The 24284-nt window shown below is 42.8% G+C and overlaps 1 protein-coding gene across 1 annotated transcript in view; it reads right to left on the reverse strand.

The window, feature by feature from the left end:
• Positions 1 to 21010: 21010 nt before the first annotated feature.
• The window catches only part of ASMT (acetylserotonin O-methyltransferase), a 379261-nt gene continuing 375987 nt past the window's right edge, over positions 21011 to 24284 (reverse strand). Inside the window, exon 8 of the mRNA XM_086934772.1 lies at positions 21011 to 22125. Within this exon, the coding sequence (XP_086790898.1) occupies positions 21914 to 22125 (212 nt within the window). The 3' untranslated portion in view covers positions 21011 to 21913. The remainder of the gene's footprint in view (positions 22126 to 24284) is intronic.

The raw sequence follows: 24284 nt of genomic DNA on the forward strand, positions 1-24284 counted from the left end.
CTCCTTTCTCACGTGCAAGGTTCAGTGCATTTTCACTTTCTTTTAACCCGTTCCATGGTCCCGTTGAGCACTTCCTCCATGGTGCTGCGGACGGCCAACGGCTGCCGCAGCCCCACCCACCTTTTAGAAAGCCCGCATCACGGCTGAATTCCTGGCGCAGTTAAGGCGTTAAAGAAACAAGTGTTCATTATGTGCATGATAATAAACATGAAAAACATACTCGGATTGGTCGACATCCTGAGTGTCATTGCAGTTATAATGTATACACATAAATTGCATGTTTATTAATTGTATAAATCATGTTTACACGTTTGACCACTGGAGCTAAATTGTTTTGATCACACGATGTCCTCACTCACGATTTAGTAACTACTACAGAGGTAGACTTACAAGGTATGTAAACCCTTGAATGTTACAACTCTGTGTAAAGAACTTGTGTAGCTCATAGAAACAACGGGGTAATAGTGCATCATGGATATCGCATGTTGGCTCACTCAAAAACAATGTCGATGTTTTTCACTCCATATAAGTGTATATTTTATATTATAGTTTATTAAATGCATTTCAGGCAATTTGTGTGTATACATTATAACTTCATTGACACTCAGGATGGCGACCAGTACGAGTATGTTTTTCATGTTTATTATCATGCATGTAATGAGCACTTGTTTCTTTAAAATAAAGTGAAAATTCACTGAACCTTGTCCGTGAGAAAGGAATGACGCAACTCTAAAACACGTCGGGACCTAGTGTTGCAATAAGCACGTTTTGTAATTGAGGCCACGGCTGCAGTGTTTCTCTTGCCAAAAGAAACATTTCACTGGATTTAGTGTGGATAGTTGAGGGGTAGCTACTCTGCTGTGTTGCCCGCTGTGTGAAGGGTTCAGCTGTACAGGGATTGTATTTATATATATATATATATATATATATATATATATATATATATATATATATATATATATCCCACGCTCACTGCTTGTATGCACCCCACCGCTGCTCCTAAACAGAGGGTGTGTCGTCTGAAAGGACCACCCAAGCATGGTCTGATTTAATTCACAAATTTCCTTCGTTTCCAAGGATGATAACGCTGTGTCTTAAACAAACAATGATTTATTTGTCAGATGACGGTTGTTGGATGCGTTTCGCTTGCCCTGCAGGCTTGCTCACCAACAAAGTAAAAAAAGTTTTCAACCATTTTTAAACACCCTTATGTGCCGTGTCACATGAGAACTACTACAATAGTGCATTAGACAACAGACTTGTAGTTTTTGTTGCATTTCAAAATGCCATAGTATTAATTCATGAAACAACTGCTGAACCCGATTTAAAATATGACTACAATCAATTTCAAATGGCGCTTTAAATATCAGTAATTGTAACCTGATACTTAACAATTGCGAAAAATTCATTTTTTTAAACATTATTCATATAAATAACATACTAAAGCCCATGTGGACAAATGAGTTTCATTCAAAATCCTCCTTAATTTCCATGGTACACACGCCATATCCATTTGCTTAGGATAAGAGCAATATTCACAATGCAGCCAAGGTGGGCATAGGTTTCCAGCAATGGTTTATGCTGTTATTTTCTATAGGGCAATTTGCTAATACTCTAGACTACACAATACAAATTATAAACAACATTTCATATGTAGACAGTTAAAAACACAGAGAATTTCAAGGGGGCTCACTGTAAAAAAATCACTCCTTAAAGATGCGTATGGAGGTCTTCCTCCATATTCAAACTTTCTGGGATTTTTGTGTTGAGCTTTATTATATAACACAATTCTAGCCTTCTCAGCTTTTTCTCCTGGTCTAAACCTCTTATATTTTGTGGGACTGCATCAATTCCAAAATATACTAAACCTTGTGCACTTTTTCTGTGGTGGTGTTCAAAATGCCGTGCCACTGGGTAAGATCTATCCCCATTTTTTTATGGCTCTGAGGTGTTGAAGCACGCGCGTGTGCACTGGAAGGATTGTTCTACCCATGTACCTCCGGCCACAAGGGCATTGAAGCACATAGGCAGCAAAATCCATCTTGCACGTAAATTGCCCTTTAATTTTCTTTTCTCTCTTAGAGAGTCCTGATTTGTACGTGGTGGTGTTTTTACAGTGGACACATGCTTTGCATTTACAGCATTTGATAAAACCATCTTTTCTGCCTAACCATGTGGAAGTTTTAGCTTTGGACAGAGGTGCCATGTTGCTAACTAGCATTTGTTTAAATGACTTAGCATTCCTGTAGGTTATTAAAGGTCTCCTCTGTACTAACTTCCCTAACACAGGGTCATTGTGTATCATGTGCCAGTGCTTGGATAAAATGTTTCTCACATTTTTATGTTGCTTATCATCCTGCACTGGATTTTATTATCACTTTCCAACTTTTTCTTTGTTTTACTCTTGTTGAAAAGGATTTCTTCCGTTGATTTTCTTTTAGCTTTGTAGATGGCAGATTTTATACATTGTTCTGAATATCCTCTAGATTTAAAATGCCTTTCCAAACAACTCAATTATTTTTCACATCCTTCTTGATCACTACAGTTCCGTATGGTACGCAAACATTCCCCATAGGGGATGCTTCGGATGAAATTCTTGGGGTGGAAACTCATTGTGTGCAGCATTGTCTCCAATCTTCCTTCATTTATATATACTGTTAGATCAAGTGCAGGAAGATTTGAGACAATGACTTTCCACCCCAAGAATTTAATCTGAAGTCAGAATGTCAACATCACAACTTTGGGCTATTTAGAGATGTGATAATGAAGCACTATAAGACTGAACGGTTTCAGAATTAAGAACAATGTGCAGCCTTTTGTTTTTTTATTATGTATGTGTTCTATATCGACTTGTTTTAGGTATTACAGAGCACCAAGCCACCTGCATTTTTACCTTTAAAGCTTTTGTATTATAGGAACAACAATAAAACGTGATTCAGTTGTTTAATAATAGTGTATCTCTTGAAGATTTTTTCCGAAAAAAAGTTTTTTTAAACAATTGATTAAAAAAATGTTCAGATACTTTGGTCAGATATCCACCACTGTTTTGCAATTTGCCCCAAGGTTGAATGTGTAAAACGTGTAAGCTTCTGGTTCACCCTTTACCGAAGGTTTACTACGAACACCTGTTTCTTAACTTTCTGAATGACCCATGTGTCCTGGGTATATTACTCACTGAGACTATAACACTTGGAATTTGGAATGCTGATATAATGTATAGAGGTTTTGCTTCTCTTATTTGGAAAAGCATTGTGTCAACTACGTTCGTGTCTCAGTTTTTATTTCTGTTTAATTTAAAACTAATAATAACTGCTTTAGATTTACATGAATAATTACACATCCCATGGATTTTTTAGTCATTAAAGCTGCTGCCTCAGGCTATACTTGTTGTTAAAGGCCTGGAGCCTGAGCTATAAGCCTGAGCCGCAGGTGTGGGCCTATAACGAGGGAGCGGTCCTTTAGCAACCGATGAAGCCTGAGGCAGAGGGGCTATAGGGCTATTAGAAGATTCAACCCACTAAGGATAGAATGTCTTAAATTAAAAAAGTAGAAACCTGAAGATGACCATTGAAATGATGGAGCTCTCTGCTTATACCAGCAATTCTAAGAGCAGAGCTTCTCCATTGTTGCCAATGGAGCTCCCAACATTCCAATGTTATAATTAGATTTACATGCCCCTCATACTAAGCACCACTTTAAAAGCTGGGTAAAAAGTTTGATTACTTTAAAAAGCATTCGGGTAGAGAGAGTAGGATTGACGGTTGCTGAAGAGAAGAATGACTTGACAACAACTGCGGTGCGGTAGAGCGATTTCTACTTTCTAAGTGTAAGTGCTGAGTGTACATTAAATAGTGACTGGTGTGAGAGCAGTTGGGAGAAGAGGGCATTGCCCAGTTGGATGTTGAGCTTCTCACATAGGTTGAGCAGAGTGGAGGGTTCAAAAAGAAAATTGCCAACAACTCTTCATAACATCAGTAAATGCAATAATGAAAAACATAAACTCATCTGCTCAGAAGCAGTAAAGAGAAAAGGAAGAATATGGCTGACAGAGATGTTTTTATTGGGCTGTGGAGTCCTATTTCTTTGTTTGGTTGTTAAAGGTCTATTTGAGGCTCTATGAAGGCTGCTTGGAAGTGGCAAATAAACAGACCCTCCAGGATTTCGCGATTTGCAAAAAATTGCAAAATCTGCAGTTTTGTAAAAATGCTGCGATTTTTACAAAACTGCCTGCGAAATTTGGACAGTTGGTCAGTTCTTGGAAGGAGGCCCCTTTTAGGTGCCTGTGTTGACAGGACAGCTGTCTGCAATGTCAATATGTGTGGCAGTGTGGCATATTTGTTAGGCCTTTGCAGGCATCAGCAGATAAACGTTACAACAATGTCTGTCTAATGTTTCAGGAGCTAGGGGGAGGTCTCTTTGCAGCAGAACTCGCCCGACCTGATGGAATGTCAGCCCCATGTGTGTATTCCTGCATGTCGACCTCGTGGGGAACAAGGGGCGGTTTCACTCCTAGAAGTAACCTATGGTGAACCTCTGGTAGATGTCGAAAAAGCGAGATTTCGGACAGCCTTAGCATCCTGTGGGGGAAGCAGGCGAAGGAGGTGTGAGGGGGAGGGGGGCTGATGTGACAGACATCTGACCAAACCCACAGCACAGAGGGACCATTGGCAACTGCAGGCATTTAAATGAAGAACAAACTGCAAGGGACGGAAAGATGTGCAGCGTGGAGAGGGCAGCAAAGGACCAGGTGAAGGAGCTGGAATGAGACATGAGGATGAGGATTGGAAGAGGAAGAGATGGAGAGGGAGAAAGAGTGAGGGGGTGCGAACGGGGGAGGGCTGGATGATATAGAGGCGAGGGGAAGAGAGATTGGAGGAGGGGGGAAGGTAAAGAGAAGGGGAGAGAATGGTGAGATGTGAAGGAAGAGTGAAGGAGCTAGAAAGGGGATGGTTGGAAAGAAAGTGAAGGTGTGAGTTGGAGAGGGTGGGAAGGAAGATAGAGATGTCAAAAAAGAGATGGGATGGAAGAATTAGGTGTGCGAAAGGAGGCCAAGGCTAAAGAGGGGAGGGAAGGGAGAGGCGTTGAGGGTCACAGAACGAGGTTGAGATGGGGAAAAGAGGAGCAGAAGAGATGGGAGAAGAAGGGAGAAAGAGTACAAGATGTAGAGAGCGGTGTGACAGGAGAATAGAGATGCGAGGAGAATGAGTAAAAGGTTCCCAGAGCAGAAATAGAGGAGGGCATGAGAGCTTGAGAGCTGAAGTGGGGGGGGGCAAAGAGGAAGGAAGAAAAGAGGAGGAGAAGTGGGGTTTGGGAATATAAACGAGAGACAAAGATAGAAGAGATGGGAAGACAAAGGAGAAGTGTAGGAAGAGAATAAGCGAGAGAGGCAGGAAGGAATAAGTGAAAGATGGGGAGGTAGGGAGCGAAAGATGCCTAGGGAATGAGAGCCAGTAGGTAAAGAGGAGAGGGGAAGAGAACTAAGAGGACTCGAGAAAGAGTGAATGGTGTATAGAAGGATGAAAGAGACAGGAAGAGGAGGAACGCCTGGGACGAGGAATAAAAGGGGTACAGGGAAAGCTAGAGAAGCGGAGACGTGGGGAGAAGAAGAGAAGTAACCCAAGGAGACGAGAAGAGGGAATAGGAAAGGGCATGGATAAGAAGGGTGAGTTAAAGAGAGAGAAGGAGAGGAAGAGAGATCCGGGGGGAGCAAACAGAAAATGGCTAGTAGTTCGGATGTGGAGGTTGGACAAACTGAAAGCAGGCATGAAAGGAAAGGAAGAGCTGTGCCCTGAAAAGAACCGAGGCAGAAAATTGGAGTAAAAAAGAGAGAACAAACAGCGAAGAAGAGAACAGAACGAGTAAGGAGAAAAGAGCATTTGAAAGAGAATGATAAGAAGCACTTGAGTGGGAATTATAGGGATGAAAAGTAATGGAAGCAAGAACAAAACTGAAAACGAGAAAAGAGAAAGGGGAGGGAAGAAATAAAGAGAAGAGAAATGGAAGGGGCAATAAAAACAGGGCAAATAAAGGAAGAGGAGCAACAAGGATTGAGAAAAATAACAGAAATGCAAGAACACGAAGAGAGAGAAGGAATGAGTCAACAATTTAAATGGAAATAACAGAATTATATTAGATCTGTGTTGACAGTACAGCTGTCTGTGATGTCAGTATGTGTGCCTTACTGGATAGGTCTTTGCAGGCATCACCTGTGCTCACAAAATTCCAAGGAAAGAGAAGAAGGGCGGTGACTATTGAACCATGTTGCTGCATGATGAACGGTTTCCTGTCTGTGCAGAATGCACTGTTCAAAGTAACCAACAAGAAAACTACAAATATCAGGCTACATGAACTATCAATTTATTTGGAGATGGCAACCAGTGCTGGAAAGTAAGGGGAACCCACTTGATCTCACTTCCGGCAGCTAATTTCGCAGGGAAAAATGCTGAATTTGTCTTGGTGTCTGATAATTCAGCAGCGTTTGCAAGCTGTTTGTATTCAGCTGGGTGCAGCAACGTACAGACAGTAGGAGGGCTTTCTTATTTCAACATTCAGCTGGGAGCAAAAATTGCAGAGCACACAATGGTCACTACAATTGGTATCTTAACCCTGTAAGATATTTTAAAATGTAGCCTCTATGTAACCAATTTAGCTACCTAGAACGCATTTTATTGGCACATTTGTCATCTGTTACAAATATCTGTGCAGCAAATAAAAAAAAAAAAATATTATGTTGCTACCAATGTTGCGGGGCATCAGTGCCACCCGCAATTGGCAAAAGAGGGTGCCTGAGGAAGAGGTGTTCTGCCTCTCAGATCCGTAGGAAGCCTTGTGCTTTCGTAGAGCTGCAGACACTTTTTCAAAGTGGAATACTCTGCTAAACCACCTTTCATTGATTTCAGGCTGAAAATTAATGATTATCAATAAAATAAAGTACCGCAAAAAGTCCGCTAAATTTCCATATTTGTGCCGCTAAATTTCCATATTCGTGCCGCTAAATTTGCTAATCCATGTCACAATATCCTGGGAGGTCTGAATAAAGGCATAATGCATAATTCTTGCCTCCTATCTTGCCTTAAAATCAGCATTATTCGCACAATACAAAGTAATGATGCAGGTGCACATTGAAAGTACATGGTGAATTTAATTTATTTAATCACAGTTCAGTCTCTATGCTCATAACTCCAGATAATCATTAGGATCACCATCGACACCGCTGAAATTCATGCAACTATAAAGGTAGGCCTTCTCATTTGTGCTGTCCATCTTCCATTTATTAAGTGTCCCCTAATTATATATTTTGTAATACTACTACTAAGATAATTTAATGGAGTGAGCACAGAGTGCGAGTCAGACAGAAGTTAATCACCATGCTGAGAGTGTTATGTTATGTTGAAAAAGCTTCTATAGCGCACAGCTGCCCCAGCAAAGTGGCGTCCCGGCGCTTAGGATAGGCAGAAGAAACACAACACTACAAAGAACAACAGAGAGACCAGAGGCACAGAATACTAAAGTGCAGGAGGAAACACAAAGGTTTTGATAGCCCTCCTGAACTCAAGCAGGTCATTGAGAGCACGAATGTGACCTGGAAGTGAATTCCAAAGCTTGGCAGCTAAAACACGGAAGGAACATCCACCGACTCTACAGAGCCTAAATCGTGGGACAACAACCAGATTTTGGCCAAGAGATCTCAGAGAGCGAGAGGGGACATAGGGATTAAGAAGGTTCTCAAGAATCCAAGGAGAGGATAACCTGAGAATCTTAAAGGAGAGACATAAGGTCTTAAAGTCAATCCTTTGCGCCATCGGAAGCCAGTGGAGTGCACGGATAGTTTCTTTTGCAGAGCAGAACCTCAGTTGACCTACCACCACCCTTGCCGCAGCATTCTGTGCACGCTGTAGCCGGACAATTTCCGCCTGATTAGCCCCTAGCAGGAGTAAGCTGGCGTAATCAAGAAGGGATAAGATGCTTTCCTGAATAATCAACTGCCTAGTAGGGGCATCAAAATATTTTAATACGGGCCTCAAGCCACGTAAAATCCCAAAGCAGGTCGCTGCTACATTTTTTGTATGGCCACAAAGAGTAAGGGCTGAGGTCTAGCCAAACACCTAGGTTTTTGACCTCCGAAACCGGGGTGGGAGTAGTCCCTAACTCTGGGGGCCACCAATTATCACCCCAGAGATTGCTTTGCTTGCCCACGATCAAAACCTCAATTTTCTTGGCATTGAGCTGAAGACAGTTATCTGTCATCCAGCCAGCCACTGCCAGGAGACCCTTTCGAAACCTAAGGGCATCGAGGTCGGAGTTCCCACTCAGAGTAACCACCAGCTGCGTGTCATCAGCGTAGCAGACAACAGTCATATCCCACAGCTTAGCGACCGCAGCCAGCGGCTGCACGTTCAGATTAAATAATGTGTGACTCAGTGCCGATCCCTGGGGCACTCCCAATTCCAGAGGATAAGGTTTAGACTCATAGGGCAAAGTGGCAACCCTAAATGAGCGGTCTGCCAGAAAAGACCAGAACCACTCGAGTGCTATGCCAGAGACACCTGCATCTCCCAACCGTTGCAGTAGTATCATGTGGGAAACTGTGTCAAATGCGGCACTGAGGTCAAGTAACACCAGTGCCGCAGTTTGACCAGAATCCACCACAGTCCGCAAATACTCCGTCATCGAGAGTAGGGCTGTCTCGGTGCTGTGGCCAGCACGAAAACCATTCTGGAAAGAGTCCAAAATATTGACCCTCTGCAGATGTTCAGATAAGATGTTATTTACATGGGCCTCAGCGACCTTCGCGGCCCATGGAAGAAGAGAAATAGGTCAATAATTCTCTAATTTGAGAGGATCCAATGTGGATTTCTTCAAGATGGGAGTGGCATAGGCCTGTTTCCATTTGATTGGGACTATGCCAGATGAAAAAGATAGGTTAATGAGATGGCGCACATGGGGCAAGCATCGGGTAGAGGATTCTCTCAGCTGTGCCGGTCTAAATGGGTCAGCAGGGGACCCAGATTTTACCTTAGTTGCCAAGCTGTTGAATACCTCCCTGGACATGTGTAATGGCTGCCTTTCTGCCAGCTCTCTGGAGAAGAAGAATGATGGAGAGTGACTCCAGCCTATCACCCCCATAACATAGGGATTAGGCCGATAGACAGGGACCCTGTCTTACAGATATAAGGGCATTTTCGTGCCATTTCCCTTAGAGTAAGGCTTATGAATTTAAGTGAGGGGTTAGATATATAAGTATTAGTCATGATTTATTCATTTGCTAACATGCCGATCTGTTTCTCATGGAGCTATGCATATTATGGGCTCCGTAGGCCTTAAGCGAGACAGACTCCATTTTGCTTTCTGCCTGGTAGCTCGAGAAGGCTTTCTAGGTGAAGTGTAATGTTTTAGTTTTAAGCTGTTGTCCGCTTGGAGAGAACCGGTTCAGGCTGACCCTTATCAAAGGAATGTATTTTTCTCCACTCCGAAGACACAACTTCAGGCCGGCCGGCTGGGAAAGTGTCCTTGGTACGGGGAGGTACAAGAATTTGGTGGGCGGCAGGTTACTGGCCGTGAATTTCCATGAAGGAACGGGCTTTGATATTAGCGAAGGTGTTAGTCTTTGAGTCAGTTAGTCCGTAGGCGGCATCTAGCCGTTAGCATCTCTGCTATTATTCACTTTCATGGTGGACAAGTCGCCATCTTTGAAGTCGGAGAAAGATTTAAGACCGAGACTCTCTGAAAACAGACTGAACGAGAAGTGGCGCGGAGCGCACTAATGCAGAGAGAGAGAGAGAGACGGTAGCTAATTAACAGCAAGGTTCCGAGGTCCTGAGGGAGAGCAGACGAGTTTGAGCCTAACGGTGCAGACGTGTACTTGTGACGGCTGAGGGTGACTGCAAGGCGAGCCAGGACCCAGAGACGAGACAGGAGCCTAGATGACTGCCGAGTCCCGATTTCCCATTAACCAGGTGATGTCCGACCGACTCTTATAGGGCGTGCACTCTAACCTTTATCTTTTATTCTCTTTGCAAATGTAATGCTGCATAGTAATGTGATTTATGCCTATTGTTAATAAATACCCTAATTCATATAGAATTATTGTGTATCTGGTGCTTATGTTCAATCTTGGTAAATGGCACTTCTAGTTAGGCACTATTTAGACGAACGGATGAGAAATCCCGATCAGACAAGTGGTAACTAAATAAGGAGGGAGTGAGTGGACCTTTGATGTCGTGAGCACAAAGTACATTATATAATCTGAATCCATATCCAAAGTTATTACTTTAGTTTTATCCTAAGTAGATTGCTGAGATATCATCCCAATAACGTTTCATAGGAATGTGGTCGTCGTTGATATGCGGCGTTAATGAGAACGATAGGGAGGATACTATCGTGTAAAGCCACCGGATTGTGGTATAAGATAAATGAGAGCGCCAGGAGGGATACTGGCGTGGATGTTTCGCAGGATCGCGAACGCTTGGAAAAGGGAGCATTGGGTTCTGCAGGCCCGTGTGTAGACACGCCGGATTGTGTGTCAGATCTGCCCTAGGGTAGAACGGTCTGGGTCGGGGCGACCGCGAGGCCAACTGATGTGAATAAGATACTGTAAAAAACCCCATATATGTATATTGTCATTCCCCATTCTTAGGTGCAATCTGTATATTTATCTGTATAGGTACTTATTGTGAATACGATCTAAGAAGGGAAGGTGAGTACGTTTTGGCTGGGTCACAGGGGCCCCTGGGGGCTGATCCCATCTAGACAGGAAATCCAGCCATTACATCTGGCGTCACGAACTGTTTACGAAGCCTGTGTGCATTGTGTTGTTTTGATCTCGTTGGTTTGCGCTCGGCTTGTACGTATAAAATTTTGTTTATAATTGTATATATAGTTTTTGCGTGTTAATATGTTTCCGAAAAAATCTCCGTCGGTTTTCAAATTACCGATTCAGATTCCCGGCTGGGAGTCTACGCCTTACGAGGCTTTGGCCCGTGAGTGGGCTGATTCTACTGGTTTAAGTGAAAATTGGTCTTCATTTTTGGAGCAGGCGGAGCCTGCTGATGTGATTTCGTGCCTACAGAAAGCGCCAGTAGTGAAGGGTGATGAGCTTCCTATTTTAGGACGCAGAGGGTGGATTGTTCTTACTGCATACAGAATGTTGCATGAGAAGTTTGTTCAAATACAGAAACAATTTAAAGATACGGAAGGACAGTGTGTTGAGTTGCAAAATTCGCATACTCTTTTACGTTGTCAAAATAAACTGCTTGCCGACAAACTTGAAACATATCAGACCATTGCCGAAAGAGCTGCGGTCCGTATTGCACGATATAAATACAAACATCGTCGTGGGCGCGTGTCGTCCCGTAAAGTGCGTATGATTGTAGCAAAAGCTGGAATGGATTGGAACCCCGATGAGTGGGACGGTAATATCTGGGATTCTCATACTTCTGACTCCTCGGCAGAGGAGGGTGATAAGCGCGAGTCTTCTCGCTCCGGACGTGATTGTAAATCTGCTTCATGCATTGATTTGACTACCGATTCTGACCGTGCTCGTTCTTCCCGTGCGGATGACGTAGCTTGCCCTGATTGTTCTGTTAAATCTAAAATGCGGGCTTCCACGGAAGCTCTTCCCGCAGTTTCTGCTCACCCGATCTTTCGACGGAAATTACAACAAGCCCCTGGTAATCCGGGTGGCATCCCTCTTGACTGTATTGAAGATTTTACTCAGCAGGAGATTAGTGACATCCTGCAACGTTTTAAACAACGGCCTGGTGAGGCCTTGCTTACCTGGATGGTGCGTCTTTATGAGCTTGGCGCTTCCGGTATTATGCTCGATGCTGTTGATTGCTTACGATTTTGTTCTCTGAGTTCTGATTCTACTATTCAGGACCATTTTCGGAATTTTAATGGTAATGTCCAGACTTCTTTGCTCCAGCTTGCGTCTGAGGGCTGTAATCATAAATATCCAACTGAGTCTGATTGGCCCTCTGATGAAAAACCGTGGTACACTCTGCGCGATGCGTCGCAACGTTTAAAGGAAGAAGTCATGAAAACGTGTATCTTCCTTAGTACTGCTGACAGGTTATTGGATGGTTTGTTAACATCTTCCGTGCGTAACCGCATTATACGTACTTCTCCTGTTGCTTACAAGCAGGTCATGATGACATTGTTAATTAATCAAACTGGCAATCCTTTGTCTGCTGTGCTTGAGTCTGTTCGTCAGCTTGGTGAGCTGGGTGAATGGTTTAAACCTGAAAGACAATCTCGACCTGAGGGTCGTACTGGTGGGGACTATAAGTTCTCTAGACGTGACATGTTTCTTGCTCTTATTGCTGATGGTGTGAAAAGGGAGGAGATCGATGGTGAACCTAATAATATCCTATGGGATATGTTTCGTAAGCGTGGTTTGGATCGAAAGGAAGGTGCCCGTCGTGTGCGAAAGAATGATTATGATCGTGGTTCGGATGACAGTGGTGATGAGAGACGACGTGTGACTTTTGATCGCCGTGATGATCGGCGCCAAGAACGTGGTGATTCCCCCCGTCGTAATGATGGGAGGGGGAGAGAGGATGATCGTGAAAGGGGTAGAGATGATCGTGGTTCTAACAGACGTAGAGATGCAAGGAGTTTTTCCCCTGATGTACGTAGGAGGGAGGATCGTAATAGACTCTCTGACCGTAACTCACAACTTTTTGAACCTGACACTAATCCGTTTCGTACTGGAGACGGATATGAACAAGAAATTCTGATACCGAAGAAAACTGAAAACATCTACCCTGATCTGTCTTGGTTGACGGAACGCAGGAAAAATGACTAGGAAATAGGTCAAGCTCCGGTACGCAGGTGGGCACACAGAGATTACAGACCATATGTAGATATTGAGATTTTTTGGAAACATCGTAATATCCAAAGGGCCCGAGCGTTAGTTGATACTGGAGCGGAGGCCACTTTAATTCATGGTAAAGCAAGGAAATTTCATGGACAGTCTTTTACAATTACCGGCCTGGGTGGTAAAGAAACGCCCGCAGTTCAAACTGCACTTGAGATTAAAATTGGTAGGATTCCTCGTAGAGAATACTCTGTGTTGGTTGTGCCACTTTTGGAATACATTATTGGAATTGACATCTTGAAAGGTATGACTTTGCATTTGGATGATGGTTACTATCAGTTTGGTACTAGGCAGTACATTTCGACCAGACCCGTACGGGTTGGCCGTTTACGCATGCCACCTATTAAGATCCCTTTAGCAACGAAAGTGATTTCTCAGAAACAATATCGCATCCCAGGTGGTCATGAAGAAATTACAGCTACGATTCAGGATTTGGTTGACGCGGGAGTCATTACTCCGGTCACATCCGCTTGGAATAATCCTGTTTGGCCCGTGCGCAAAAGTGACAACTCTTGGCGCATGACTGTTGATTATCGAGAATTGAATAAACATACACCTAAATTGACTGTGGCAGTGCCTGACATTGTTACATTGATTGAGAGAATTCAAAAGCATCCTGGTACATGGTATGCTTCTATCGATATTGCTAATGCATTCTTTTCGATTCCAATTGCCCCCGAATGCCAAGAACAATTCAGTTTTACATGGAATGGACGTCAAATGACGTTCCGGAGTCTTCCTCAAGGCTATGTACATAGCCCTACAATCTGTCACCGGCTGGTGGCGGAACATTTATCTGAAGTGCCTACGATTCCACAAGTTCAGATTTGTCATTATATTGACGACATTTTGATTCAAGGTGAAACGCAAGACCAGGTACAGTCTCATTTGGATCAGATCATTGACTGTTTGCGAGCGAAAGGTTGGGAAATCAATCCTGACAAATTACAAACTCCATCCCAAGCTGTGAAATTTCTAGGAATTAATTGGCATGAAGGTCACAGAGAAGTGATCCCACAAGTTAAACGTAAAATACTTGATTTTGCAGTCCCCAGAAATAGGAAAGAGGCGCAATCCTTTATTGGGTTGTTTGGATTTTGGCGCCAACATATTCCACATTTGAGTCAAATCTTGGCTCCACTGTATCGAGTCACTCGTAAAAAGAATGCGTTTGAGTGGGGTGAACCTCAACAGACTGCTTTTGATTTGGCTAAAGAAGCTATTCAGTATGCTTTGGATTTGTGGCCCGTGAGTGAGGGTAATGTGGATTTGAATGTGTCCGTGGAAGGTCTGTATGCCAATTGGAGTTTGTGGCAAAAGCAGGGCAGACAAAAAGTGCCATTAGGTTTTTGGACCAAAAAGCTACCAGAGGCTGGTGAGCGTTACTCTCCTTTTGAAAAACAGTTGCTTGCTTGTTATTGGGCTCTGGTGGATACCGAGCAATTGACTTTGGGCCATGCTGTGATTTTGAGGCCTGAGATTCCCATCATGCAGTGGGTTTTGAGTTCGCCGAAGTCCCATCGAATTGGACATGCTCAGGAGGCTAGTGTGATTAAATGGAAATGGTACATTCAGGACAGGGCACGTGTGGGTCCGAAAGGTGTTGCGGTTCTACATGAGCGAGTGGCGCAGGCGCCCTCCAATGAAGCTGAGAGTGAGCGTTCGGTTCCCGTAGTGCAGGAGTCTCCCGTGAAGTGGGGTAAATCATTTGATGATCTGTCCGTGGAGGATAGAAAACATGTGTGGTTTACGGATGGTTCTGCGAAGTTCATTGGTGACAAGAGACATTGGAAAGCTGTCTCCTATAACCCGATTACAAAGAAATTATTAAGCACAACTGGAGACGGTAAGAGTAGTCAATATGCTGAACTCTATGCAGTTTACCAAGTTTTGAAACAGGAGTTACCAGGTACATGTCATATTTTCACTGATTCTTGGTCCACTGCAAATGGACTAGCGGTGTGGTTGCCTACATGGCATTCGCACAATTGGGAATTGCACTCTAAAGAATTATGGGGTAAAGAGTTGTGGCAAGAAATTTGGGAACTGCTTCCGCAGAGTACTGTAACAATCTTTCACGTGGATGCTCATACTCCAATCGACTCCCTTGACAAATTTTTCCATAACATTGCAGATGAACAGTCTAAAATTTCTGAGGCAGTGGTTGACATGCAAGATTCTGATTTGGCGGGATTGGCGAAATGGGCCCATCAGAAAGCAGGACATTTTGGAGAGAAAGCCACTAACAGGTGGGCTGCTGATAGAGGAATTCATATTCCCTTTTCTTTAATTAAAGATGCCATTTTACATTGCCCCATTTGCCAGCATTCTAGAAAGAAAGAGGTGCCTCAAATTGTTCGAGGTCACTTACATCGAGGTAAATTGCCCGCCCAAATTTGGCAGATTGATTATATTGGTCCGCTCCCCATAAGCAGAAATTGTCAATACATTTGTACAGCAGTTGATACTTATAGTGGCCTTTTGGTCGCTTTCCCTTGCAAGAATGCTACCCAAGTGAATACAATTAAAACCCTGGAGCTGATTATTTTATATTATGGTGTCCCATTCCAAATTCAATCAGATAATGCATCCCACTTTCGTGGAAGATTGGTGCAGGAATTCTGTATGGAAAACAATATCGATTGGGTGTTTCACATTCCATATTATCCACAAGCTTCAGGACTGATTGAGAGAATGAACGGTTTGTTGAAAGAGCAGTTGCGCAAGTTGACTGATGACCGTTACAGCCAGTGGAGAGATGTTTTACTTCAAGCCTTGTTAATACTGAATAATCGTCCTTTGTTGCATGCTGTATCTCCTTTGATGCGTTTGTTTTCTCCACATGTTGATGCGAAACCTAATTCTGTTGGAAGTACTGTCATTTATTGGGAAATTACCCCCGGTGCTTTGGCTCCATGTAGAGCAACCCCAGGTTCCGCAGGCCTCGACCTGCATGCTTTAAATGATGCACACTTCCCAGGAAAGGATCGAATCATTGTTGAAACTGGCATAGGTGTCTCTGTACCTGCCGGTAGTTTTGGATTAATTGCCCCTAGATCTGGCCTGGCCCTGAAAGGTGTTCAAGTCCTTGGTGGCGTGATCGACAGTGATTATCAGGGAGAGATTAAGGTTCTCTTGCTTAATAGCAGTGAGACGGATTTGTTTGTCAAAAAGTCTGACCGTGTTGCTCAGTTATTGATTATGCCTGTCTTCAGTGGTGAGATCAAAAAAGGCTCTGCCCCAACGTTGCTAACTGTGCGAGGACAAAAAGGCTTCGGATCATCTGATCTTCCTGGAGCTAAAATATGGGTGCAATCGCCTAAAAATCCTCCTGAACAGGCTGATATTATTGCGACCGGTCATGACAACACCGTTTTGGTGATGAAGCCAGGGCAAGATGGCTGGGAAGCTGTCCCAGCTGATAAATGTTACTTACGAGAATGATTAAGGCCTGTGTTTGTATTCTTTCAGATCATTCTTTGGACTGCTGCTGCAGGATGTGTCGTCGTTGGACTCCTTTTGGCTTGCTACGCCGGGAGAGGAGAGCATCTACCGACGCCGAGTGATGGGATGACAAGAGCCGCGCGGTCCGCGTGGCAGAAGTCCTCCAATTTTTGGATCACACTCGCGAAGCGAGTGACGAACTCTCCGCATTTTTGCCTTACACCCATGAAGTCCGTTACTGACATTTTATCAACCTGTTTGGTTGCTGTCCCTGCATCTACTGATACACTTCGTCATGTATTTAATATATCCAGTGCCCGACCTAATGTCATTTTGGGCGACTTTTTGGCCCATGAATATTGTCCCTCATGTACTCTTCTTCCAGACCAAGATGTCCTACTTACTTCTAGAATCACTACTTTTAACATTACCCCTGGTGACCTTTGCTTCATGATGACCTGTAATCCTAAAGCCATCTCTGAATGTTTGCGGTTGAAACTCCAAGCCGCTACTACTTTTTCATTTCACCAGCGTTTGTTATGTACGAAAAGACTTCCTAATTCATGTTTTTCAGTGAAGAACAATATGACTTGCAAAAGTTTAGTTGTCGCCACTAGCCATTATCGTTCAATGTTGTTACCGGCTGGATGGCTCTTTTCATGCGGGAATTCATCTTGGCCCTATATTCCTGCGAATATTTCTGGTGGCCCATGTGCCATCACTAGATTAAGTTTGCTAATGTTTTCTTCACATCCTCCTTCACATTCCCGTATTGTTCGAGACTCTATGTCATTGCATGAAGACTGTGATTCCTCTGTTCATCTTTATTCCAGATCAGAATATCTTGGTTTAGCTTTTTCTATTATTGGTGTTCCTGCATTGGCCGTTTATAATGCCAAAACAATCGGCAAAATGGCCTGCTGGATGGTCAAATCGATCAACCAAACATCTACTGTTTTATCAGATTTATTATTGGACTCCCAAGGTGAACGTAGAGCTATTTTGCAGAATCGTGCCGCTATCGATTATTTGTTGCTGAAACACGGGCATGAGTGCTCTGAATTTGAAGGTCTATGCTGTTTTAATTTGTCTGACCATTCTAAAGAAATCCAATCCCATATTAATAAACTCCACGACTTGACTGCAGAAATTAAGGAACACATAGATCAGGGTTTCTTTGACTGGCTTTTTAATTGGCTCCCTGACATGCATTTTTTACGACAAATTTTGGGAGGGGTTATTATTACTGTCTGCGTCCTTATAGGGATTTGTTGCTTTATTCAGTGTATTCCTTCCCTGCTACAATATTTTAGACTTACTAAGGCTCATAGATCAGTTAGTTTTGTTTCATATTATTCGTCTACTGACGTTAGTTCCATTTAGTTTGTGGTTAATAGACTGGAGTCAAGGGGTGTAATGTAATGGCTGCCTTTCTGCCAGCTCTCTGGAGAAGAAGAATGATGGAGAGTGACTCCAGCCTATCACCCCCATAACATAGGGATTAGGCCGATAGACAGGGACCCTGTCTTACAGATATAAGGGCATTTTCGTGCCATTTCCCTTAGAGTAAGGCTTATGAATTTAAGTGAGGGGTTAGATATATAAGTATTAGTCATGATTTATTCATTTGCTAACATGCCGATCTGTTTCTCATGGAGCTATGCATATTATGGGCTCCGTAGGCCTTAAGCGAGACAGACTCCATTTTGCTTTCTGCCTGGTAGCTCGAGAAGGCTTTCTAGGTGAAGTGTAATGTTTTAGTTTTAAGCTGTTGTCCGCTTGGAGAGAACCGGTTCAGGCTGACCCTTATCAAAGGAATGTATTTTTCTCCACTCCGAAGACACAACTTCAGGCCGGCCGGCTGGGAAAGTGTCCTTGGTACGGGGAGGTACAAGAATTTGGTGGGCGGCAGGTTACTGGCCGTGAATTTCCATGAAGGAACGGGCTTTGATATTAGCGAAGGTGTTAGTCTTTGAGTCAGTTAGTCCGTAGGCGGCATCTAGCCGTTAGCATCTCTGCTATTATTCACTTTCATGGTGGACAAGTCGCCATCTTTGAAGTCGGAGAAAGATTTAAGACCGAGACTCTCTGAAAACAGACTGAACGAGAAGTGGCGCGGAGCGCACTAATGCAGAGAGAGAGAGAGAGACGGTAGCTAATTAACAGCAAGGTTCCGAGGTCCTGAGGGAGAGCAGACGAGTTTGAGCCTAACGGTGCAGACGTGTACTTGTGACGGCTGAGGGTGACTGCAAGGCGAGCCAGGACCCAGAGACGAGACAGGAGCCTAGATGACTGCCGAGTCCCGATTTCCCATTAACCAGGTGATGTCCGACCGACTCTTATAGGGCGTGCACTCTAACCTTTATCTTTTATTCTCTTTGCAAATGTAATGCTGCATAGTAATGTGATTTATGCCTATTGTTAATAAATACCCTAATTCATATAGAATTATTGTGTATCTGGTGCTTATGTTCAATCTTGGTAAATGGCACTTCTAGTTAGGCACTATTTAGACGAACGGATGAGAAATCCCGATCAGACAAGTGGTAACTAAATAAGGAGGGAGTGAGTGGACCTTTGATGTCGTGAGCACAAAGTACATTATATAATCTGAATCCATATCCAAAGTTATTACTTTAGTTTTATCCTAAGTAGATTGCTGAGATATCATCCCAATAACGTTTCATAGGAATGTGGTCGTCGTTGATATGCGGCGTTAATGAGAACGATAGGGAGGATACTATCGTGTAAAGCCACCGGATTGTGGTATAAGATAAATGAGAGCGCCAGGAGGGATACTGGCGTGGATGTTTCGCAGGATCGCGAACGCTTGGAAAAGGGAGCATTGGGTTCTGCAGGCCCGTGTGTAGACACGCCGGATTGTGTGTCAGATCTGCCCTAGGGTAGAACGGTCTGGGTCGGGGCGACCGCGAGGCCAACTGATGTGAATAAGATACTGTAAAAAACCCCATATATGTATATTGTCATTCCCCATTCTTAGGTGCAATCTGTATATTTATCTGTATAGGTACTTATTGTGAATACGATCTAAGAAGGGAAGGTGAGTACGTTTTGGCTGGGTCACAGGGGCCCCTGGGGGCTGATCCCATCTAGACAGGAAATCCAGCCATTACAACATGTCAGGGAGGGTCGAAAGAACTACATCAGTAGTACAGCTAGGCCTCACGGTCTCACTCAATTCGGTAGAGCTGGGGAAGGATCGGTAGATGCTCTGTATCTTTTCAAGAAAGAAGGTTGCTAAGTCTTCATAATGAGCCACGGAGCGGATTTCAGCTACTGGGGCTCTCTTGGTAGTAAGATCTTTAAGAACTTTAAAAATCAGCTTCGAGGGATTGGAGCAGGTTTTAAACTCTAGAGCGTAGTAGGCCGCATGGGCTCTACAGATGGCTCTGTGATAGATTTTAACCTTAGAAAGATACAATACTTTCTTCTCAGCCTCGAAGGTTTTACTCCAGCACCTATCCGCTTGTTTACAAGCTTTTTTCAAAGGCAGCAGGCTACTATAGTACCAAGGGCTGTGCTCTCAGGAACGGCATTTACTCCAAGTAGCAGGAATCAGAAGATCAAGAGCCCGAGGGATCCAGTCACAAAATAGATCATAGCCATGATCTACATCAGTAAACTGACCAGGCGGATTTTCATCAAGTAATCTGTGAAAATCTACAAGCTTTAACTTTTTCCAGGGACGTTTCAGGACAACTTTCTGTGAGGGTTTAAAAAGGGGGTCCTTGAGCATAAGATCAAGTTTCACAAGAAAGTGGTCGGACCAGGCTATTGGGCTGGGTCGCGACACCCTGGCTCCTATTAAATTTGTAAATATGGGAGAGCAGTGTGAGAAATGTTAGCAGCCGTGGAGGACTACAAGCTGTGGTGCTACAAATCTATGAATTCTGTCCACAAATGAACTCCTGCATCAGTTCAACTAAGCTATACATGTGTGTGCTGTACAGCAAAAATGATCGACTATTTTCCTCTGTCAAATTGATTGCTCATGCCGAGAGAACCCAATATTGCTTCAACTGTATGTGACTGTATGACAGAATTTAATAGCAAACAATTGAAGATTGTTAGCACTTTTTCATCCTTCCCCCCTTACATTACATATCATGTAAGGTGTGTTTGCTTCATTTAGGTACAATATGAACTAGTTAAAGAAATCAGAATCCCTCCTACTAATCCTCCCTAGTCCCCTCTCAAATACGAAGAGCAATATAGCAGGAATTCGTCCACAGCCTTTCCTACGTCCTTGCATATAGTTACGCCAGATTCTGGCTGGACAGAAACACGTAGACATGTCTATATAATTTCTTTTCTTAACTTTGTTTTTTCTTCTTTTATGACTTTCCTAGCCTCGGTTTCTGTTTGGCCAGAAGCTGGGAACTCCTTTAGGGGGGCCAGGCTTTCACTGTTGGATATGGAAGAACTATGGCACTGCTTTCTCTTTCTCCTTGAGTATCCTTAATGACAGCAACAAACAAAAACACAGGAATGCTTGAATTTATTTTAGGAACTTGCGATCACATTTCACACTACTGCTTTTGGCCCACTATACCACTCAAGACAGAGACCAATCACAGTCTTATACTAATCAGTCTTGTTCCATAATAAAGGTCTAGCCCAAACTGCCAGACCAGGTGCCTTTCCAGACAGGAACACAAGCAACTCCAGATTGGTGTCAGTCTACTTGGGGATTATCAGTGAATTATAGCTTGAGTCCTGTGCCACATTAAGCACAGTACCTATGTCTGGGTTATGCCCATTGCACGTATGATGTCTATTACTGCCAACAACAAAGTGTGGGAAGAAATGCTTCAATTCATCTCAGGTGCTGAGGATCACTTGGGATGTATTCAAGACCCACAATGCTACTCTAGATGGAGATAAGAATTGTTTTGCAAGTATTGCACCCAACACATTTCTGTTTTGCTTAGTACAATGCCATAAGTGTAATGGGTATGACCAGACATGGGTCCTTTGTTCACTTTGCCACACTGGAAAAATTGTTTAACAAATTAGGAAGTTGGGAGGAGGGAGTAGAAGGGGAATGGCCGGCAATAACACTCATGTTCCTTCATAACTAATAAGGAATCTTACACGGCTATATGCATACTTAGGCCCAATTCTTTTACAGATTAAACTTGTGGCAACTGTAACTTTTGTACACTAATTGTACTCATATATCAATTCTAGGTTACTAAGCAACTCGGTTATATATTAAATTTGCAATCTTCCTACTTCAGTTTCACAGGATGTCAATTACCCCATTAGAAAACTTCTTCATATCATATGACGTCACACGTTTACAAAATATGATGGTAGTATGAGGAGACACAACATGATCATCTCAGTGTATGAAATATTAGGTTTAGTTTTCCACTTTTGGTTGTTAGTTGGACCGCTTTATCATTATTGTCAAATTTAAACAACATTTCATAAATCAGTAAGCAATAGGATAGGGAGGAGTTTACCTATAATAAATGATATGACATCTAATATTTAAATTATTACATATAGGATAAAGTGCCTGATCTCCCACTAGGGTAAAGTGATACAGAGTAATAAGAGAATATTTCATTTTCTCCCTAATATTGCATCATAGATCTTTCCAGTTGTTCTAACTTCAATGTCCGTAAACCCAGCTGCGGCCAGAAGCTCATTGTACTCCAGCGCGGTCCTCTCTTTGCCTTCTGTTTGTACCAGCATATTCAAGGAATACAACTGGGCTGTCAAAGGTCCACTTTTATCTTCGTTCAAAATGGTTTCCACCAGGAGCACTCCACCACCTAGCATGAACAAAATATATATTACTTGGATTTCACCATATAATATTTTGTGTACCATTTAAGTATATAAACTTTGAAATATTTCTGATATGACTTTGTCATGAATTAAAGAAAGAAAAAACAAGCCAAGTAAGAAAACAAAAAAATATAGATTTAGTGAATATCTACCACATTTCACGAAGGACATAACAATTTGATGACTTTTAATCATTTACCATAAAATGAATGCATAATGGGGCAGAATAAGACCACCATATTCAGGGCACCCCCAGTAAAAACACCCACCAAGTCACCCCCACTACACAGTGAGATACCAGAGAATTTAATCACAGTTGCCATACCCCAGCTAGATCAATGCTAAAGAGAATAAAAACAGAAAAGACAAGCAAAAAGCAACCAACGCTACATGCTGCCAGCTGCCAGTAAAGTGCCAAACTGCTTATGTAAACTCAAGCTTAAAGTGTATCATGCCTCAGCAACTCCTATTATCGACCCGTTCTAATAACGGACCCTACCTCCTCAATCCCTTTCTTTTATTGCGAATCCCCTTCCTTAGGAAAGTTGCCTTTTCTAAATTACAGACAGCTAGCACCCTTGCTAGCCCCTGTTGAAACAAAGGTGGGCTTCTATCTAGCCAGGCAGAAGCAATATATAGACGAAAAACAGCCATAACAATAAAAATCAGCTCTCTACCTCTTGTTGGTCTCTTGAATTCAGACACTCCTAAGAGGATCACAGCAGGGGATAGATTTACCGGAATATTTAGTTTATTTGGCAGGAAATCAGCAATCTGAGATTTGATAGTTGATAGGGTCGGACAGGTAGTAAAAATATGCACAATATCAGCACCCCTAAAATGGCATCTAGGGCAACGGGTGTCTTCACCGTCCCCCCATTTAATAATCTTACTAGGAGCGTAATATAAATTAAAACACGCTTTGTAATTTTGAACACGTAAGTCAGCTGAAATAAATGATGTCTGAGCAGCAGCAAAATATGCCTGAAAAGAGGCATCTGAGATGTTCGGTTGTTCTTGCCATCTCCACGAGTGCTTATCTAAATCATCCCTCATGTAGTTATTAAGAAAGGAGTCTATAAATCCTGTTGATGGCTTGTGCTCAGCTACCAAAGCATCAACCAATTTACAATGTTGAAACCCTACAGCCCCACCAGTTTCATGGAGAAGGAAATCCCTTACTTGTAAAACTTTTCAAAAATCCTTATGTGTAAGCCCAAATTCTTCTCTGATTTCATGAAATGTGTTTATTGCCCTATAGGAGAAAAATAGACCCATCTTGTTTAAACCATTATTAACCCACCTTCCTGTATATAAATTCCTGGAAGATTTAGATTATCCCTCAGGGGGGTGTAGAAGATACGTCAACCTAAACCCAGCAGTTTGCGCACAGAAAACCAAATCTCAAATGCGTTCCTCTAGGTCTTAAAATGAACGCTTTTGAAATAGCTCAAATCAATTTGCCTCCATGAATTCCCCCATGCCCCTTCACCTATCAGTAACTCAAATGGGGAAGGGAAATAAACAGTACCTGCAAGCGATGGACTTTTCTCTTGTAGTAAAGGGCCAAGATTTTGTAGCACTGTGGGCCAGTAATACAGTTTTAGGATAGGGAGCCCCCACCCTCCCCTGTCCTAAGGGAGTGTCAAGAATTTCATGCCTCACCGGGGTTTAGAATAGGTCTATACGAATTGTGAAATTATTTCATTTAGCTTCTTAAACCATAAATTACCTATTCCTAATAGGATCACTCTGAAAAAATAAAGAATCTTAGGGAAAAAAATAATTTTATTGACACTATATCGTCCTGCCAGGAAAAGGTGTAGGTTATTGAGTCTCTGCAGATCTTTCTTGGATTTTTTGATTAAAGGCTCAAAATTATCCCCGATAATAGAATCCACGTAAGGCCTGATAGTGACTCCCAGATATATCCCCTTTACTTCCCCTTGTGGGTCCTGCCAAGACAGCATACTGTTAACCAAGATTACCGTTTTGTCCTTATTTAACAAATAACCTGAAATATGTCCAAATTTCCTCGCTTCTTTCTCCATTTCCAGCATTGCAGTCTTTGGCTCAGGTGTAACCACTGCGATGTTGTCCGCGTAGGCAAGTGTTTTAGTGTACCATCCACTGTATTCATTGG

Source organism: Lissotriton vulgaris, chromosome 8, assembly GCF_964263255.1.
Source record: "Lissotriton vulgaris chromosome 8, aLisVul1.2, whole genome shotgun sequence".
NCBI classification, from domain to species: Eukaryota; Metazoa; Chordata; class Amphibia; order Caudata; family Salamandridae; genus Lissotriton; species Lissotriton vulgaris.